Here is a 21,394-nt window from a genome sequence, read left to right as displayed (position 1 = left end):
ATACCCCAAAGATCAAAGAGATTTACCGTTACAGGTTTATAACCAACCAGATAGGGAGGTGACAAACGAATTGAGTGAGTGAATCAAAGTGAATGCATATTCTCGCCGCGTTGAACCTATACCTCAAACACGTGTTGGTGTTCATATGGAGAATCTCCTCCTACGAGTCTTTTTTGATATCAAAAAATATCAACACAAGTCGATAAAGTAAAAAAAAAACCGAAGCTCTACTTTATCAAGGAGTGTTGATATTTTTTGATATCAAAAAAGACGAGCAGGAGATTTTATTTATCACCCAATCCCTTCTTACATGCACAAATAAATAAATGTAATTCCTTGTTATAGATGTCACTTTTTTACTGAACCTGATTGCATTATGGCGTAGTGATACATCATTTTTTGACAGCAATTCAACCATTGCAAAGTCCTTTATATTGACCCAGTGTTTCCACCAAGGTCAATTAAATAAAAATAGTTCCTTTTTAATAAGAAAGAAGTTACTTTAAAAAAAAATGAACTGTTCTCATGTAAAGTGATATCTCCTAAGGAGATATCGCAGTAGATTATGAAATTTGTCACACAAGCGATATCTACTGTAGAATGTATTAATGGGTGATAAAGTAGGTTTACAGCAGAATGGTTTTTTTTTTAAGAAATCACTCGGACTCTACAACAAGTCTATAACTGGGTTGATAACTGGAAAGTTAATAAGGACTGGGTGCATAATCCTTTGGTCGGGAATAGACACTAGGAACCCCTTCCGTCAATAATGGCGTGCACGAAATTTAAATAGCAGAGGTATCGGTTGAATATAAATTACTATAAGTCTTGATGAAACTGACAGAAATATTGTGTTGACCAGACGTTAAACCAAACTCCATTCCGTTTGTAATATATACTGTAGCAAACAAATATTTTATCGTGTATTTTATTACAATAATAATTTTAAACATGACAGTGTATTATATACAAATAATTTATATATAATATCAACTAGGGGAGGCAACTACAAAAGAACTATGACAGAAAACGTATAACCCTGATTTCTTAAATTTAATGCATCTTTAAATCAAATTTGAAAATCATCATAATATGACATAATTGGCCTTGTCAGAAATACAATTACACGCCGAATTGTGTAATACAAATATTTTGTGCGTATTTCTATTATTATTTTTCAAAATATTGAATAAGAATAATAAAATTTCTGATTTGATTTAGCAACAAATTGCAACATAGAAAAATCGAGATAGTCAATTAATATTTATATCACGCATTTTGTGATGACAAACATTTTAAAGATATACTATATGGGTGCTCCAAAGGTGAACGAGATAATTTAAAAGATTGTGAAATACCCCCCCCCCCCCCCGCAAACAGAATGCATTAAATTAATGCGAATACAAGGGCAAAATTTAAAAACTGTGACGACGAAATATAATGCGACATAAAAATGTATTTATGCAATTATTTGTTACCTTTATCATCAAGTGAACTAGAACTGTGGCAAGAAATGAATGGTCATGATGAGGTCAAAGTTCAAAATCCTTGGTGTTGGGGAACAAAGTGCAATTTTAAACTGATGTGAGTATTTTAAGCTTTTTAAATTAATAAAAGCAGACATTTGTTTCTTAATTAAAGTAATGTTTTAATGTGGAGGTGAGCAGAACTACAGAAGTACAGGGATTTATGAAGACTCTCCATTGGAGACATAATATGCTCTTATAAAATAACAACTATACTAAAATTAATCTATGACGTAATTGAGCAGACGACTTCCACTACAGACATGGCTGTAACAAAAACTTCACAAACTCTGAAAATATAAGCGTCAAAAATTTGTTTAAAAAATTCTTCCATCAAAAATTAGGTTAAGACATATTTCAGATTCTTTTTCAGGACATTGAATGATTTAATATGTTTTAATAATTGGTTACACTAAATGTGTTCCGTCTAAATATAATCACTATTGTTTTTTAACTTTGCTAATAAACACCGGGATTATGGTGCATTACCTGTGGCAATCTAAGACATAGGGGGGTGATCCCTGGATTCTTTTGCTATTTGTTTGTCCCTAGGCATTAACGACAATAGACCCAATTACTTCCTATGATGCTGGTGCCTATATTGGAAAGATTTGCACAATGATTCAGCCTTCCTCATTCCGAAAAGACACACAAATGGCTGAAGCCTTTTGTTGGAGGGGCTGAAGAAGGTTCCTTGGCATTTTCGAGTCTGGTTTCTCCTTGTTAGTGGTGCAGGGCGAAGGACCTGACCGGCGGCCGGTTGTAACCAAAATCAGCGGCTCGTCCGTGTACTCGTTAGTATGCACGTAAAATAACCCTTGACAGTTGGAATCCGATGATGTGTAGGCGAAACCGCATTTTTTTTCGAATAGCCCAATGCATGGCCTATGCATGTCTTCCTTAGCCATATTTAAGTTCATACACATTCACACCGTACCAAAGTCTAGAAATAAACCTTACCATTATAATCTATTTTACCATCTCGGTTTAAATCTCCAACTTTAATCATTAAATCCACTTGTTCTTCTGTTAAAGCTTCTCCCAGTTTAGTCATCAGTCGTTTTAACTCGTATTTATCAATAAAATTATTACTGTCGCGATCCACTATCCTAAAATATAATTAAAATTATCACGGTCACAATATACTATCCTAAAATATAATAAAAATTATTACAGCGAATATAATTAAAATCATTACTGTCACGATACAATATCGTAAAACATAATAAATTTATTACTGTCCCGATCCACCCTAAAATATAATTAGAAATTATCACTATCACGAAATACTATCTTAAAATATAATAAAAATTATTACAGCGAATATAATTAAAATCATTACTGTCACGATAATTATCCTAAAACATAATAAATTTATTACTGTCCAGATCTACGGTCCTAAAACATAACAAATTACTGTCCCGATCTACGGTCCTAAAACATAACAAAATTATTACTGTCTCGATCTACTGGCCTAAAATATGATTAAAATTAGTACTGCCATAATATAATGAGTTCAATCCTAAAATGTAATAAATCAATACTGTCACGATTTAGTATCCTAAAATACAGTACAGTAAATGAATAACTGTCATCATCTACTATTGTTCAATAAGATTGGTACTGTCACGATTTACAGTCAACAATAATGATATATACCAAAGCTAGGATATAACTGAATGGTCCGGGTTGGATTGCGTTGGAGTGTTTGGGTGGGGTATCCAGTCATTAAAGGATATCTTACCTAAAACTTCTAGTGATGAGTTCAGTGAATAATTTAATGGATGTCATACTTGAAAACTCTAGCAAATAATTAAAGTGTAGTTTATTTAAAAACTCAAGTGAATAATTTAAGGGTAGTTTGCTTGAAAACTCTAGTGAATAATTAAAGTGTAGTTTATTTAAAAACTTTAGTGATTAACTTAAGGGTAGTTTACTTGAAAACTCAAGTGAATAATTTAAAGATGCATTATGTATCATTAGATAAAGAACTAGCCATTCTTGCTATAATAGTTCGAAAGTAGATGATGTAAAATGAATAATTTGAAAATTTCATTCAAATTACTCTATTGCAAGCGAAGATGTTAGCCTTTGAAGGTTTGACAGACGTGTGCAATAATTTCAACCACTGTACTGGTTGATCGAAGCTAAGTATCGGTCCTCCATATTTGATTAAATCAAAATATCGCTGAACCATTTTAATCTATTTAATATCGGAGAAATTTGATGCCACCGAGACTTGAGTAAGGCCTGGATCAGTTAATTAATGTCGAATTAATACTTTAGAAAACATTTCAGGCCTAAAGAAAGGCCTGCAGATTTAGCTCTTGCATAATGCATGTTTAAGGAAAGTTTGCTTGAAAACTCTAGTGAATAATTAAAGGTTATTCTACTTGATAACTCCAGTGATGAATTAAAGAATGACTTTTTTGAAAACACTAGGATTTTCACTTGAAAACACTATTGAATAATTAAAGGATTTTCCCTTGAAAGCACTACTGATGAATTAAAGGGTGTTACTTGAAAACACCAGTGATGAATTAAGAATTTAACATGAAACACTAGTGATGAATTAAACGATAACTTACTTGAAAGCCCGCAACATATCATTCTGTTCATCTTCTCTAGTTCTTTGTTTTTTCTTCATCAATCCAACAAATTCATCAAATTCAATAACTTTATTTTCTGTTCAAATAAATATTGAAAATATAAACTTCTTTCGCCAACAATCGGTTGTTTTGTCGTAAACTTGATTCAGCGCGGCTCATCAGCCTCGGCACAATCTATTTGTTTAAAGTTTTGATATTTTGCTTGTACATGTAATACCCTGCCTTGTGTTGCTGTAAGCTCTTAAATGGAACAAGGTATTTTAAACTGACAAAAAATCAGATGGTTTTTAGTTCGTTTTAGTTGGTTATTTTATTTATTTATTTTTTTTTTTTCGGGGGGGGGGGGGGTTATATTCCGTATTTCATATGTACTGTCTAAACGGCAACCGTTCTAAGTATACGATATATTTTAGGCTGCGTAGTTGAGAGGAGCCACGATGGCTCAGTGAGTAAGAAGTTAACTCGCTAACCTGGAGGTCCCCCGTGTTCATGGGATTTTCCGGCGTGGTTCCCCCTTGCCAGTGGTGCAGGGCCGAGGGCCTGGCAAAGGATAGCGTATAGTCCTTTGGATGGTCCCGTTTGCACATTGGTCCCGTTTGCACATTGCTGTGCACGTAAAAGATCCATTGACAGCTGGAATTCGATTAAAGAGTATGCCGTAGCGCCACTGTCGGGGGAAATTTTCCCTCATGGCACACTGTGTGGCGTGTGCCCAGTCGGAGCAGAACAGTAGGACGTTAAACCCATTCCATTTCATTTCATTTCACTTAGTGGAGAAAATCAGAACAATTAAGGCAAAATGAAAGAAAGATATAATTTAAATTAGATTGTTACTATTTGTATCCAACTGATCTCGTATTTCATTTAGTTCTTTCTCTGTTGGGTTTAAATCTAATCCTCGTAAAACTTTCCCTAGTTCCGTGGTGCAGATATGGTTGTCTTTATTGGTATCAAAAAGATCGAATACTTCCTTCCATACTGAAAAATATAACAGCTAAACTATGAAACTGTTGCCAACTGGAAGGTGTGGGAGATCTAAAGATATTTTCAAATCACTAAGTTGATAAGTAATCCATCTGGATTGATTGTAGGAAATGGTCGAGGTCGACATTGAGTGCGCGAAGGTTGGGTAGAGATGCTATCCTTAAACACGTCACTGCAAGACCAGTAGTATATCAGGATTATTAAAAGGGTTTGGGGGTTTACAGAAAGAGGTGTGAAGGATGGGAGGGTGGTGCTTCTGTGATCTACTGAAAGTTATAAAAAATGACGGACCGAGTGGGGTGGAGAGTTTATTGAAAGGTGGGGTGGGGTGGATAGATAATAATAACAAATAAAAATCATACACAACCCTGTCCATAAATATTCAAAAGTTTAAATATGTAAACAAATACTTGCTTACCTTTTAATTTTTCTTCTTCTTCTTGTTTTGATGCCTGAAAACGGGAAAAAACAAAGGTCGTTTAATACAAGCCATTTAAAACGCTGTAAACCATTATAAAAATATAATACATACTCCAAGGTTTGAAAACTCGTGTTCTTGAACTATGTAAAGAGACATTTCTATTTAAGAAAATAAATAGTATGGTCATGGTCTGTTTGATGAAGACAAATTATTCAAAAACAGACAAATTATTTAGGATGTCCAAAACAGGCATAGTTTCTTTCCTTCTTCTTTTCAAACTCAAAGATCGGTGGTTAAAACTGGTGTGTTATGGACTCTGTTCTGGTTCCGCTACTTTTAGATACAGTAGCGGCAGGGAGACAGCGCCAAGGATACGAATTTTCGCATTCTAGTCAACTAATTGCGCCTATAATGGTATATGTTTACTGTCTTGGCGTTAAAATTGTTAACGGTAAATTTTATATAAATTGGAATTTTTATTTTTATTGATTTTCATGTCCCTGCATTTCTCCAAGTTCTTTTTTCATACAACACATAGACGGGGTTCGGTTGGCCGAGTAGTAAAGCGCGGTGTATTATTAGACTGTGGCCAATGCAAGTCACGGGTTCGATCCCGCAAGGAGCAGTGTCGATCGCCTGCCTAAGCTTGAGAACTACTTTTAAAAGTACAAATAATAGTCATTACAAATAATATACTATCGTACTTTCAAATATAATAAGTTAATGTAGACAACATCTTAATTCAAAATCAAAATAAAATCTTTGACTAACAAAAGGTATACATTTATTTCAATATTTCGTTTACGTGCAGATGTCATTAGAACAAAAAGTGTCGTATATGTATGTGTGCTGCCCCTTTAATGACTAGCATTGGCGGAATACACATGTAGGTATGTATGTTGGCTACTTATTTACACATTTCCACACAGTCTAATAAATCTGCCACTATTATTAGACAGTTGTAAATTGTATTCTATTGTTCAAAAAATTGAGGGAAGGTTTTTACGTGTGTCTTCAGTCGCCTAGAAACTAGTCAACATTATTGTTAGGACTGGATAATATTTCTGTAGGTTAGATTACCAGTTATAAATAGTTGATGTAAATTGATCTCCTTTATTGATTCAGTACAGTGACTGCATATTTCTGAAACCTAGCTAGGACTCACGTTAGATTTTAAGACTGTGTATATTCTATATCCCTTATATAGTTGAATGGAATTGGGTTATTGTTTGTTTGGGGGGGGGGGGGTGCCTTGTCTGCGATATCACCCAAGGTAGAATCGGATGTAAAATCCCATGAACGAACCAACGATCATTTTGAGACGAATGAATGAATGAATAAAGTAACTGTTGTTCAAGGTCCTATTTTTCTACGCTAGTTGGGCTAATAAACTGGGGCTTAAAGTCCTATTTTACTGCACCAACCTTGATACTGAAGACGGATACACACATACAGTGTGCTATGAGTGGTATTTGGTTCATTTTGCTCTTCATCGACTCCAAAATGGTCCTCTTACGTGCACTCTAAGGTGCACACGGTACCTCGGGGTTCGTACTATCCGAAATACTCGACGTTTTTCCTTGCCAGACCCTCCGTCCTGCACGACTGGCAAACCAGGAACCTTCTTCGCACATCACCTGAATGGGCCCGGCCTTTCTCACTTACTTATAGTCACCCCCGGGGTAATAAATACGGGCATAATTATACGGTGTGTTGCGTGGGACATTTTGACCGGATAGTGGCCGTTTTCGTACCCCTCTTCATCGAATTCGAACTGTCAATGTTTATTTTACGTGCACACCAATGAGCCTATGTTTACCTCGATTTTCGTCCATTTCGAATGACTAGACGCCTTTTCCTTGCCAGTCCGCATTAAACTCCCCGTGCCGCTGACCATCGAAAACCACAATGTAAATCTAAGGTTACGTGGCAATGCGAGGTATGGAATTTTCAAATGGGGATTATATTCACGAAAACTGAAAATTCCGATAACAATGACAGACAGCGGAGTTGACATTGAGTGAAGGTATCTTAGGAGTGTGTTTGAATGGTCGGTATTTGAATCGTTAGTCCTATTCTAAATTCATACAATAGTAGTGTCGGATTATAGGATATATAGGCCCATTGTTAAAATGTTATCCCAACATGGCCTTTATAGATCTCCATAACATGTTTAAAAATATCTAGGCATAATTAAAAAAACCTGAATTTTGGAAGACCCTTGCGGACTGTGAGGACCCGATTATAGCTTATAGACCCATTGTTAAAATATCCCACAAGATGTTTAAAAAAATGAATTTTGTAAGACCCATGCGGACTGTGAGGACCTAAACTATGCAATCTAGATAAATCCAGAGGTGGTAAAGAATCGGAATATGTATTTCTAATTTAACCATGAATAAAATTAGCATTTATAAATCTGCAGCCTAGACTAAACACAAAGTTGGACTGCAGGACAGGTAAGATAAGATAAGGTAAGTGTGTCAAGTCTATCGGATTGTACTAAAAACCGAGGTCCACCCCTGTACACCCTGACGTGCACGTAAAAGAGCCCTCGGTAATTAGACATCGATAGCGTAAACCCCATATCCTGGACAACCAATAATCTATCGACACTCGTAGTACAGGTTTAGACGAAGGTCTATTCAGTGATATTGCCAAACAACATTAGTAGGCTATATAATATAGTCCAGTGAAACTTATAGACTGAATAGCGTATTATCATGGCAGAAATCCTACCATCACAAATCAAAAAAAGAAGAAATATGCCTTACCATGGTTGCTCTCTTTCAAGTCAAATTGTGTTGAAATATTACTATCGACTGTCTGTTGTGTTTGCATCGGCAGATAACTCGCACTGGATAATCTATGTAAACAAATTGAACAAAAAGCTCGCCATTAATCGATAAGAACTTAACGAACCATATCCAGTCAGTGGCAATTCGTATCCCAGTCATTTTGCGTTGACAACAGAAGGGGGGGGGGGGGGATAAAGGTAGTTCAAGTGTGTTGGTTATGTCGACTTCAGAGAGGGCACTTATTTCTAGCTCGATGGACAGAACTATCTAAAAAGTGATAAAGATGTAGGAAATAATTATGAAGCATGCAGGTTTAGGGGACGCATCTGTGAATAACATGGACTATAAATCAACGTCAAATCATTCCAGCTCTTTTCAGTGACGGAGTTAGAATTTCTATAGGGTGCGGGTCGGTGATATAGCCCCTCCTAGAAATTTTAAGGAGCTAAATCGCCAATATTTGGGACCTAGAAATTGACACAAATGGGTCGCAACGTATATAATAATGTAATATGAATGTATATAAACTGATTTACATTCAATCGTTTCCGTTTTTACTCTAATTTCAAATCATTTTTGTTCGGTGAAATACGCCAGCAGTCTCAATCGAATGGCAATCTCTAGCGTCTGGTTATTCCAGTCTACACCAATAATATTTATTGCGCATGCTTCAAGATATGAAGCATGCAGGTTTAGGGGACGCATCTGTGAATAACATGGACTATAAATCAACGTCAAATCATTCCAGCTCTTTTCAGTGACGGAGTTAGAATTTCTATAGGGTGCGGGTCGGTGATATAGCCCCTCCTAGAAATTTTAAGGAGCTAAATCGCCAATATTTGGGACCTAGAAATTGACACAAATGGGTCGCAACGTATATAATAATGTAATATGAATGTATATAAACTGATTTACATTCAATCGTTTCCGTTTTTACTCTAATTTCAAATCATTTATGTTCGGTGAAATACGCCAGCAGTCTCAATCGAATGGCAATCTCTAGCGTCTGGTTATTCCAGTCTACACCAATAATATTTATTGCGCATGCTTCAAGATAAGAACATGACGTCACCGCTTGACACGACTTGTGGAATGTCTAGCCTCGTTCTTCGAGTCCCTTGTTACAAATGGCGCTGAAACGCATTATGGAACACAATTCGTGTACCAATGGTAAAATGTTTATTTTGTCTTAAACATTAGATATCAGAAGCCCATCTTTTCCCGGTAAGATCACAACATCAATGTTGATTTAAATTGACAAAATCGTGTTTTCAATGTCGAAAACTTTGGATGATATTGAGTTAGAGACTTTATATAGCTACTTTAATTGCAGGACAATTAAACAATGTAAAATCCTATTTAATTTACATTCAACGGCCGACCCATGGGTAGGCTACGTGTTAGGGTGATATATATCGTCTGGTAATTAGCATGCTACAGGTACCCTGTCAGTACTCTATTATACGGTACTACATGTTGGTCATTGAGGTTGTCGATCTAAAAATAATTCCAGCCAATATTTTAAAGTATGCAGTATGCAAATAAGATTGTTTGCATTCGTGATGCTGTTAAAGGACAATATTGGTGTTAGTCATTATTACATATGTGATAGAACTGGTTAAATACATTCCAAATATAATTTTAACACAGAGATCATTGCTACGGGAGACGTGTAACAAGTACGTGAAGAAACGGGAAGTGACGCCAAACATGACAAACACGTGCTGTCCTTCTATTATAACAGACTGAAGTAACGAGCGGTAAGAGACAAACGATCGAATTTCATTTCACTGATAATTCCGTTGAAGTTGAAAAGTTATTATATGGGACGGTGAGAGGGTATCTCACAATTCAAAAATAGAATTGGCTGTCACTAGATAAGGGACACGAGAAAAAGTAGAAAAATCCCGTGCATTCCCCCGTTTTTATTCATTCTGTTCTTAATAAAAACATGGTAATGCACGGACTTTTTCTAATTTGTTCGTTATCTTTTATCTACTGACAGCCAATTCATTTTTTGAATTGTCAGATATCCTCTCATCGTCTCATATAACAACATTTCATCTTCAACGGATTTATCAGTGAAATAATATTCGATCGTTTGTCTGTTACCGCTCGTTACTTCAGTCAGTTATATAGAAGGACAACTCATGTTTGTCATGTTTGACGTCATTTCCCGTTTCTTCACGTGCTTGTTACACAACTCCCGTAGCAATGATCTCTGTGTTAAAATTATATTTGGGATGTATTTAACGAGCTCTATCACATATTTTATAATGACTGACACCAATATTGTCCTTTAAACCAATAGCTACTGTCGATTTTCCCGCGTTTAAACGGCTCTAACCAATGATAAAATTATAGTTGTTTGGTGCGCGGAGCGAAAATTCCGCCATTTTTGTTATTTTTTTATTTTTTTTTGTAAAATTTTATCTTGATGGAATTTGAATAACAGACATAATAAACTGATGACTGATTATGTCGAATCAGTGAATATTTTTTTTTTAAAACCTGTTTGAGTTTTTTCTGCTATTTATTTGTAACCGGTCGTCTTGGTTCAGCTTTTGGCACTCGGTGAAATTTTAATCCAGTGATCAGTTTTATCTATATCCATCGTCGCAACCAAGAACGACACATAAGTGTCCCATTTTATCAAAAATTCATATTCAGTATTTGGTTCAGAAATACTGTTGAATAAAAATATATAACTGGCTTCGATGTATCCTATACGGAATTATTTTTATTTCCAAATTTATTATTATATTTTTTAAGATGTGCTACGGCCGTGTAAATTTTGAAATTGTCTTGATTTCTTTCGTGGAACCGCAGGTCACCTCTCTAACTCTAATGCTCTATTTCCTGGCATTTTACACCTAAACAGATGTTTAATATCTATTAATTGTTTTCAGTAAATTAACACAAAATTTTAAAACCTATAAATCGGCTTCATACAGCAACTTTCAAATTTCAACTTTTTTTATTTGCATATTACGTCCATTAGGAACAGTATACATACAAAACATACCAATATACAAAAATATATGGAATGCATCTTATTAAGTAAATTTATACGGCGGTCGACGTGTACTGGACTGTGTGCGAGGTTGACATCGTCTGCTACAGCGCAGTTATATCGTCAGAAAAAAATAATTTTGACCTAGTTTAAAATCAGTAATTGGTTACGAATGTTATGTACAACTTACAACAAGAGTGACATTCAAGAATAGCCTACGTTTCGTATAAAGAGAAAAAGACTGAATGAAATCCTCGTTTTCCCTAGCATTTACCATGTTAGCCTTCCAAAGCTAAAAAAAAAAAAAGACACCGGAAAGCTCCAAGTGTTGTTCCCAATGACGTATATATATTAATATATATGCGTCATTGGTTATTTCCGTTTATTTTGGTTGCACAACGGGTTGTAGAGTATTTCGTTTCAAAATAATCTTACCTATTATTGCATTAGAAATTGTAATTCACCGACAGAACTTCCGGTCGCCAAACATAGTCAAAATTGTCCAGACCTTTTTTCTTCCTCTTTACGTAACTGGTTAACCGGGAGTTAGGACGTTATCGAAGGTAAACAAATATGGAGGAAGAAGGCGATTACGGATACGATGAAGAAGATGCCGGCGTAATTATCATGCCCGGTGAAGAACCAAAAATACCAGAAATAAAATATGAGTGTGAGTAATAATAGGAGAACATGATGAAGATTCTACTTTCATTTTAATATGTCGACATTGATCTGATAACAAAAATGTAAGGCAGAGCTAGTAAACACACGTGTGTAACTAAATTTTGTGGAACCTAAGCCATACGTATACTGTCACACTGATCAGCAGTGAATATTCGCTAGTCCGCTACACAGTCACTGACAGGGTTGACATCGATGTGCCCTAAAATGGGCCGCAAATATTAACTTTTTTCCTTCTGCAAATTAAATTGTAGTTAAGCATTATAAAATAAAGGTGTTTCAATTATATATGTAGGGTACTCCAGTACGAAAGAAAATTACAGACTCGAAACCATCCAACCATTCATGTTCATTCCTTTCGGTAAATTCACATAATATTGATTTTAAAACTTTGCTGGATTCAAACCTAAAAATAAGGCACCTGTCAGGCACAGATTCCCTCTTGTCAGTGATCATGCGCAAAGGAGGGCCTCACAAGAACAGCTGTCTAGTCATTCGGATGGGATGAAAAACCGAGGTCCTGTGTACACATTGGCGTGCACGTAAAAGAACCCTTGACAGTTTGCAGAAAAACAATGAAAGCCAGTGCGCGCTTTGCAGGGAAGAGGATCCAGTCGTTCAGATGGAACGGAAAACCTGTGTCCTGTGTATAGATAGTGTACGTAAAAACTTGGAAGTCAATTGCCGTCCCGGCAAAATTTCACCCTTCACTGTATGGTGTATGCTCGTCATCGTTTGACTGGTGCAGAAAAGTAGGACGTTAAACCCGGCCCATTTTATTCACCCATTTATTGTTGCTTGGTGTACATTTATTACCCTACATAAAGTTCACAAATCCATCAAGCTGTTTTTGAAGCATTCAAATATGGCAACATTTATTAAACAACTTGAATGACCAAACTTATTTATTGTTTATTTATTTTTATTTCCAGATTTAGATCACACAGCAGATGTTCAGTAAGTATTTGATCACACCTGTTTCCTGTTAATTCTTTGGAACTACAGTTCTTAAATAAGTGGACTCGAGTTTTAACATCTCATCAACATAATACTTCAGTCCAGAATAACATGTTATTTGTGTGCAATACTAGAGAGAAGAATTTTAGTCAGACAGCAGTATTTACACATATTCTTCTGAATTTTCTTTTATTTTAAAGATACATTATGTAAGAGTTAAATCTGCCTATTGCAGGTCTTTCTTTTGGCCTCAAATGTTATATAAATAATTAATTAACTATTTATTCACTTGGCCAGCCTATAATCATCTCTTTAGAACATCGGATGGTTGCGATTTTCAATTGAGTGAAACATGATCGCCTTTTAATATTTGAATTTAAAAATGGATAATTGAGACTTAGTTTATTATTTACATGTAACGTAACAATGGTACTTGACAAATGCTTCAATTGAGACAATATTTTGAACACATTAAAGCCTGATACGAGTAATTTGACTGAAATTTTATATGTACTCATTTTTCCTTTTCAATTTTTTTAACTATAATAGTAAGAACAGTCTGCTCTTTATCTAAATCTTACATATTTTTAATGCTTATTTTACAGATTACATTCATGTATCCTTTCCCAGTACATATTTAATGTAAAGACAGCGGTTAGAAATGAGGTTTAACATCCCACTCGATACAAACTAAGTCATTTTGGGACTAACATATTTAATTTTATTTCAATAATTTACTCTCGCATAGACCTTAAGAAAACCCACAAGGTTAGACAGGCGACCCTACTCACATACACGAGGGGAGTCGAACCCATGCCATTTTTAATGACTCAAAAACAGACCTTATGATCTAACAGACACGCAAACAAACTGTTGATTTGATTATATATTTACCGTAGGCTAAAACGTATTCATACTAAGTACTTAATTTTTCAAATGTTTGCTTCAAATCCCCTCAATACATTTTAATCGTAGGAAACTACCACATGCTGCTTAAGTCTATTTTACTCGAGCAGACAGACTGCCACTACTGTCCATGTATACCAAATATTCCATACTTTATTGGAAAGAAATACCCTACTCTGTACATATCTATAAGTACTTTTTTGAAACGCATTTGAGTATAAAAAGACCATCATGTAAAATACACATGGTTGTACAAAAAACGCAGCCCAATTATTTTAAATTAAAATTAATCGATTCGAATCATTTTTAATAAAAATGCTTTTGACTCTCTGAAACTCTTTATTTTACCCATATTTTGGCCTTTTGCGGCTTTAAACAGCAGACATGTTGCATGTTTAGAACCAACCAAACCATTTGGATTCAGTATTTCTCTACTAGTCATGGTGAATATTATACATGTATATGTAACATGACAGAACCCCAGTAAACAAGAATAAAGGTGTCGGTGGAAACTATCAGTGGCCATATTTCTGGTATGGTACCAATTTTTTTTGTTAAGAGTATTTTCGTAAATTCTATATTTGACTTTTATTATGACATGTTGTCCCTTTAAATTCTTTACCTATAAATCAGGGGGTAACGATTTAAAAGAATCATTTGAACAGGTAAGTAATATTTTCCTATTGTTGCTTTCTTAAACAGGCACAGGTAGAGAGATCAACATATGAGTTGTATAAATATTTTACTGCTTTTCATGCACATAGAAATGATTTATCCTTTAGTAGTTGAATAGCTGCAAAAGGGATTTCACTTAATCGTCCCAGTTAATATCTGTCAAGCATAGTCCTAGAGAAGCCGAAAGTTGAAGCTTGAATAATAGGATTGCACATAACAGATCAGACACAGACAGTAAGGCCAAGTGAAATCACTTCTCTCCTTCGTCTTCCAGAAAGCTAAGAATTGACTAGACAACTTGACTTTGTTCTGTTATCTCATAGTTAATGCGAGGAACAAGACAGAGCAAAGGGATACTAATAAGCTTCCATACAATAGAACTGGAATAAGGACTTTTGAATAGTAAGATCAGCATTTAATGTGAAGACTACTTTATGAAGATCAGTATACAAAAGCAACTGAATAAAAGTTCCTCTGTGAGACACATAACATTAAAATAACTTCCCTTCCATATTAATATTTTGAAAATGTTATTTTTGTGTTAGCAGAAACATGGTTAATGTTATTTTATATGTAGGTAGGGACTGCCATGTTTGGTTATATGACAACAGATTATGATTCGGTTCAGATGAAAACAGTTCATGAAATACAAGCAGATGGTAAGATACATGTAATTCTCTTTAACATTCAAATGCACCATTGATCTGACTGGAAGTGTTGTTGAACATACCAATAATTTAGCTAAAAATTATTTTTGGCATGTTAGCTGGATATTTCCCAACTCAAGAAAATCAACACCCCATGATCAGACCAGAACAACTTTACAATGTCAAAATGTATGCACAAAGCCAACAATGGGAAAAAATCCAATGTCGGTAACATATGGGTTCACCTCTAGCAGCCACACAACTTCATGCAGTGTCTCCAAATGAAGGAAATAAGCCATTGAATGGCTGCTTGTGGAATCTTTCTCCAGTGCTCCTGTTGCAATGTTGCTTCCAATGCTGACCTAGATTTTGCAGTTGGTTCACCCTGGGAGAGATAACGTCCAACAGAGGGCTGACCATTTCAGTAGCGCCACTTTGGCTGAAAGGTCTAGATATTGTTGCAAGTGTCGTGGGTTAGATCCCATGGTTGTATGTAACAAGCAGTAAGGTTATCAACTTATACCTTGTAGCTTTTCCTGTCATTGAGTCGACTGGCGTGGTTTCGAATCCCCGGTTGTACGTGGCAAGGAGTAGGGTCGCTTGTCCAACTTCGTGGGTTTTCTCCGGGTCATCCAGTTTCCTCCCACTGCTAAGGACCCCTACGCGCAAGTGAATTATGTAAATAAAATTAAACCATATGTTAGTCCCGAAATGACCTAGTTTGTGTCGAGTTGACGTTAAACCCCATTTCTCTCTCTCTCTCTTGTAGCTTTTCTCCAGGTACATTTAGGTAATCTGAAGTGAATAAAAATAGTATCTCTCTGTGGTATGTACGATTTTTTTTTATTGATGATTTCAGGTGATGATCTAGAGTCCTTATTATTCCATTTTTTAGATGAATTTTTATTTTTATTTTCTGCTGAACCATGTATAATACCTAGGGTATGTTACAACATTTATTTTTGTGTATTTGACATTTGGCAGCAGGGAAGATAAGCATAATAAAAACAAGATTTAAAGCAGGAATAAAGACCACCATTTGACAATGACAGTTTAAGAGAATACTGTTAGATACAAAAATGAAACTCCTGCTCAGTTTTACAAGCAAAATGAAAATTTATAATCTATGTCAATGAGAGTTTCATCTGTTAATCTGATTGGTTGCGATATGAATTTCCGTGAGATTTTCGTTGCCAATCATGTATTCAATCTGTTTATAAGTTGAAAACTGTAGACATATTTACAAAACATATATTTTAAATGTGCAGCATCAGATTGTTACATGTTTATTTTCAGGTCATAGAAATAACAGAATTTGATTTAGATAACTTTCATATCACAGCAAAAGGGTGAGTTTTATTGTCCACCGCCTTTCGAAGAAAGCAGGGGACTATTAAAATGGGTCTGTCGGTCCGTCAGTCGGTCCGTCCGTCACACTTTTTGGGACACAATAACTCTCCTTCTAATTGAGCTAGAATTTTCACACTTGGTGTAGGTGTTTATTAGGTCGATACTTTGATAGAGTTTGAAGATGAGCATTTTCTGCTTAGGGCAAGCAGAGATAAGCAATTTGATTGTTGATTGATGCGTTGGGACACGATAATTTTAGTTCTAATTAAGTGAGAGTGATCAAACTTTTTGTATAGTTTCATTACATCAATACCTTGACTAAGTTCGATAATGAACATTTTTTGCTCAGGGTAAGCAGTGCGATAAGCAATTTGATTGGTCGAGACTTTGGAACACAATAACTCTCTTTCTAATTGAGCTAGAATTTTCAAACTTGGTGTACGTGTTTATTATGTTGATGTCTTGATGGAGTTTGAAGAAGAGCATTTTCTGCTTAGGGTAAGCAGAGATAAACAATTTGATTGGTTGATGCTTTGGGACATGATCAGGGGCGTAAATGTGGGGGGGTAAAAGAAAAATAGTCGGCCGCAATACGTCGCGCTACTCACGCAAAACTTTAGTATAAAATAACCTTGTCAACATATCATGTTTGAAAAAATGTTGTGTTTCACTCTTATTCTGTTGTGAGTATGTTGGTCCAAGAACAAAATTTCCCCTAGAGAGAAAAATAGTCGGTCTCAAAATAAGTGCAGTCACTAAAATTATGCATTGGCAACTTAATGAATTAATGAGGTAAACAATGGCAGAATAGATCCCAAATACTAAGTATTTGCGTGAATCCGTGAGCCTAAATTGAATACGTCACACAAAACTATAGTGCCATAACTGCCATGTCTGCTTGTCATGTTTGAAAAAATGTTCGTCACTCTTTATTCTGTTGTGAGTATGTTGTTTTGTGAAATGTTTTTCCTCCATGGCAAAAAAATAGTCAGTCTCAAAAAAAGTATTCACCGCAGTCGGTCTCAGTCTAAATGATTTAATGAGGTAAACAAACAATCACAAAACAGGCGAAATTGACAGATAGGCGACAAGATTCTGTCCCATTTCTTATACTATCGTTAACGAGAATTTGGTTCCATTTGCATGACATTGACTAAAATTTCAGACCCAGTCCCGAAAAATTAAAAGTTTCGGCGGCGCTTGATTCCGTTATAACATCATTCTTCTATTCCTCTGTTACCTTATACTGTCTCAGCACTATCATATTCACAGTGAGGTGTGTGGGTCGTCAGACTATACAAATGTTATGTCAACTCTTGCAAAACAGGCGGAATTGACAGGGGCAGATCTCGACATTCTGTCCAATTGACTCACATTTCTGGTCCTCTCGTCCACAAGACTTTCTCCCAGCAATGACCTCAAATTCTAGGATATTGACTCAATTTTTCCAAATTTTCTCAGGTTGCTCAGTGTTATAGGCACAATCATCATATATGACATAATATTTATGTCAACTCAAATAAAATTGCTTTCCAGCGAGACAACGATCGGCGAACAACTACATAACTATACAATACTATCTATTTTCTACTTGGACGCTTAATGTTATAGCCAGTATTTTGTTGACATTCATTGTGGGGTGGGATTGTGGATGTCTCCCTAGATTTGGAACTGCCCCCACCCCACACCCTATTCCCAGCTTCAAGATCCGCTACTGAACATGGCCCCTATAAAACTTGCACCTGTGGTGCGCGGCTTCTGACTGCGTCACTCGTACTGGGAGTATGTGCATCAGTCGGTCTAATTTTGGCTAAACACCCCCTCAAACAAAATCGTTATGTACGCCCCTGGAAATGATAACTTCAGTTCTAATTTAGTGAGGGTGATGAAACTTGTTGTATAGTTTTATCACATCAATACCTTGACTAAGTTCGATAATGAAAATTTTCTCCTGAGGGTAAGCACAGCAATAAGCAATTTGATTGGTTAAGACTTTGGAACATAACAACTCTGCTTTTAATTGAGGTAGAATGTTTAAACTTGATATTGATGTTCGTTAGGTTGATTCTATCTGATAGAGAGTGATGAAACTTAGTGTATAGTTGATAATCAGTTTGATTGCTCGATACTTTTGAAAAAGATAAACCTGCAATTAATTAATATGTGTCATCTGTTTATTTCGGGATTTTGGCGGGGGACATCAGCCTCACTGTTAGCTTGCTTTAAATGGAAGAGAGATAACCCAGTCCCTATTTCTGTTAAGCTGGTCATGTAAGAGAAGAGTTTTGCTCACAAGGCAGTGTGTGCTTCTACTTTTCTTTGAATTCCATCTGCCAAGACTACTTTTACATGCAAATAAATGTGTCCATGAGTAGACCTTGGTTTTTTATCTGATCAAAAAGTAAACACTTTACTTTTCAGTCTTACAGGTACTTTCCCTTGGAAAACAGACTTGTATTCACACCCTGGGCACGAGTTATAGAGGTCTCCCGCAGCAGACATATTCTGTTTATGTCAACAGGCGACGGTAGCACTATTTAGTGGAAGGGTGCGAATATAAGGTTGAGTTTAAATCCAGTTCCCTTGACCCTCAGTGTACTCAAAATAAGTACTCAACGAATTAGATATTAAAGGCATTGCAGACAAGAGGCAGACATAGATATTTAGACTAGGCACAATCAATTTAAAAGTAGTCTTACTTAACAGAAAGCACTGTAGTCCAAAAATGATTCATACCTCTAGTTAACTCTCTACTGATTTTACACTGTCATCTGTATTATTACTGTATGCCACAGGGGGATCATGTGGCTAAGTGGGTAGGACGCTGGCTCGCTAGCCTGGAGGTCGGGTGTTCGATCCCTGCATTGGCCGAGAAAGTGCATTCAGATTTTCCGGTGTGGTTTCCCCTTGTCAGTGATGCAGGATGGAGGGCCTGACAAGGACAGCTGTCTAGTCGTTCGGATGGGACGAAAAACCGAGGTCCTGTGTACAAATTGGCGTGCATGTAAAAGATCCCTTGGCAGTTGGAATTCGATATAAGAGTAGGCCGTAGCGCCGCTGCCCGGGCAAAATTTCCCTCATAGCACACTGTATGGCGTATGCCCATCTTCATTAGCCCAGGTTAGGAGCAGAACAGTAGGACGTTAAACCCCATTTCCTTTCATTTCATTTCTGTATGCCACAAGGATAATTAATTTTTATCCATCAACATGAAGTGATTGTTTTAAATCTAAACAATGGGATAAATCTAAATAAGGAAAATGATTACCAGCTTTCTGACACATTGAGACTTTACGCTTGAAATTAGTTTGATTTTGCAGAGGGAATTCAAGTTGATATGGTACTAAAATGTTTTGTTTCGATCTTGATTAACATACATGTATATGTTATCTTAATTACTCTTTGATAGGTATGGTGAACCATTTGAAATTGGAAAACATCCACAAGGGACAGAAGTGAAAGCTATAACTTATTCAGCTATGCAAATACTCGATCAAAAGCCAGAACATGATATTTTTGTTGTGATTGACATTTAGAAGACTGTTTTCATGAGAACAAAGGTTTTTAGAATTCTTTTGGAGGTTTTCTTCAAAGAAAATCATAATTGGGTGAAATTATAAAATCGTGCAATTTCCTCATCACATCAATTTCTTTTGCATTGATGATATTCTGGTTTTACCCCCTTCCACTTGTAATTAAACCTGTCAAATCACTGTACCATGACCAATTTGCAAACAAAATGTTTGCCGGTCTGATAAGAGACAACACAATATTTAGATCAACGACGGTCTAGTTTTTATCACTACCTTAATTTAACTCAGCTATTTGCAATGAAAATTTCTATTTAAAGTGCACAATAAAAACAACAACCCTCAAAGTGGACAGTTTATAATACTTGTCATTGACTTCTAACATGTCACAGGTGGGTGAAATTAGCGGATGGTTACAAATTTTGATGAGATTGAGTGTTTACTTTGGAGTGATTTTGATTGGAGCCAGAGATAATGGAAGTTCAACTATTAGTGGATGGATCGGCCTATATATTCTATAGTTAAATAGTTCAATATATTTATATACCCCGTAGGATTGATTTATAAAACTTTAAAGACAAGATCTCTGAACCATAAAATCACCGGTAACTGTGAGCAGCTATACCGTTCGTTCGTTTTACGTCCACTTCCACCTAAGGTGATATCACAACAGCTGTACTCTTTATACTGCCTTAAATATGACCTGGTATTAAATATTTCCTTTTGACATATGACATCAACACAGATTAAACTATTATGTTGATAGGCTTGATTTTAAGACCATGGATGAGTTACAAATTCTTGTTTTCTTGAAAATACTACTTTTAAACATATTTATGTGTCATCTTTTTGTTATTACCATATTTCTCAGTGTATTAAAAACACTTTTTATGTAAATATAAAAATAAAATGTTCTTCTTATTTATTTTTAAGATGTACATTTTCTATGAATAAACAAAATTTAAGTCATTAATGTCAGTGTTATGCGTTAATGTATAGGAAGGACTTATTTAGTTGTCACATGATGTGGAACTAGGCTGAAAACATTAAATGATGATTCAACACATTTTTAATTCAATGTCTGTTATTTAAGTTTCTGGTCGTCATTTACGTTCTTGAATAATGTATCTTTAAAGATACATTATGGGAGATTAGATAAAGAGCTGGCAGTTCTCACTAGGGAATTTGCTGAAAATTTCAGTCAAATTGATCCACTCTGAACCGAGATTTTAGTGATTGAATTTTCGGCCTAACCTCAATCATCATTACTAAAGTCGGTACAAACATAGTCTTGATT

General features: G+C 35.6%; 1 protein-coding gene and 1 long non-coding RNA gene across 2 annotated transcripts; one reads left to right on the top strand and one right to left on the bottom strand.

Moving 5' to 3' along the window:
- Positions 1 to 910: 910 nt before the first annotated feature.
- LOC126820584 (uncharacterized) lies at positions 911 to 11,822 on the bottom strand. Its single transcript, XR_007680009.2, has 7 exons — positions 11,787 to 11,822; positions 8,315 to 8,406; positions 5,538 to 5,571; positions 4,970 to 5,113; positions 4,115 to 4,211; positions 2,487 to 2,635; positions 911 to 1,816 (listed from the first exon to the last, which is right to left on the bottom strand). It is a non-coding gene; the product is annotated as an uncharacterized LOC126820584 (long non-coding RNA).
- Positions 11,823 to 11,863: 41 nt separating this feature from the next.
- On the top strand, positions 11,864 to 20,981 carry LOC126820576 (protein archease-like). Its single transcript, XM_050548626.2, has 8 exons — positions 11,864 to 12,021; positions 12,965 to 12,989; positions 13,595 to 13,605; positions 14,529 to 14,560; positions 15,148 to 15,229; positions 16,077 to 16,159; positions 16,514 to 16,566; positions 19,977 to 20,981. Exons 1-8 carry the CDS (start codon positions 11,925 to 11,927, stop codon positions 20,101 to 20,103), a joined length of 510 nt encoding a protein of 169 aa, XP_050404583.1. The 5' UTR covers positions 11,864 to 11,924; the 3' UTR covers positions 20,104 to 20,981.
- The last annotated feature ends 413 nt before the right edge of the window (positions 20,982 to 21,394 follow it).

Source organism: Patella vulgata, chromosome 1 (assembly GCF_932274485.2).
Source record: "Patella vulgata chromosome 1, xgPatVulg1.2, whole genome shotgun sequence".
Lineage (NCBI taxonomy): Eukaryota > Metazoa > Mollusca > Gastropoda > Patellidae > Patella > Patella vulgata.
Note: the sequence above shows the minus strand (reverse complement) of the source record. Positions and strands in the feature narration are given on the sequence as shown.

What these genes read in the sequence shown, in the direction of transcription:
- LOC126820576 (XM_050548626.2), top strand. Translation starts at nt 11,925, where the DNA reads ATGGAGGAAGAAGGCGATTACGGATACGATGAAGAAGATGCCGGCGTA. An exon ending in ACCAGAAATAAAATATGAGT is followed by an intron (nt 12,022 to 12,964) that starts GTGAGTAATAAT and finishes TTTTATTTCCAG; the next exon opens with ATTTAGATCACACAGCAGAT. An exon ending in TTTCATATCACAGCAAAAGG is followed by an intron (nt 16,567 to 19,976) that starts GTGAGTTTTATT and finishes ACTCTTTGATAG; the next exon opens with GTATGGTGAACCATTTGAAA.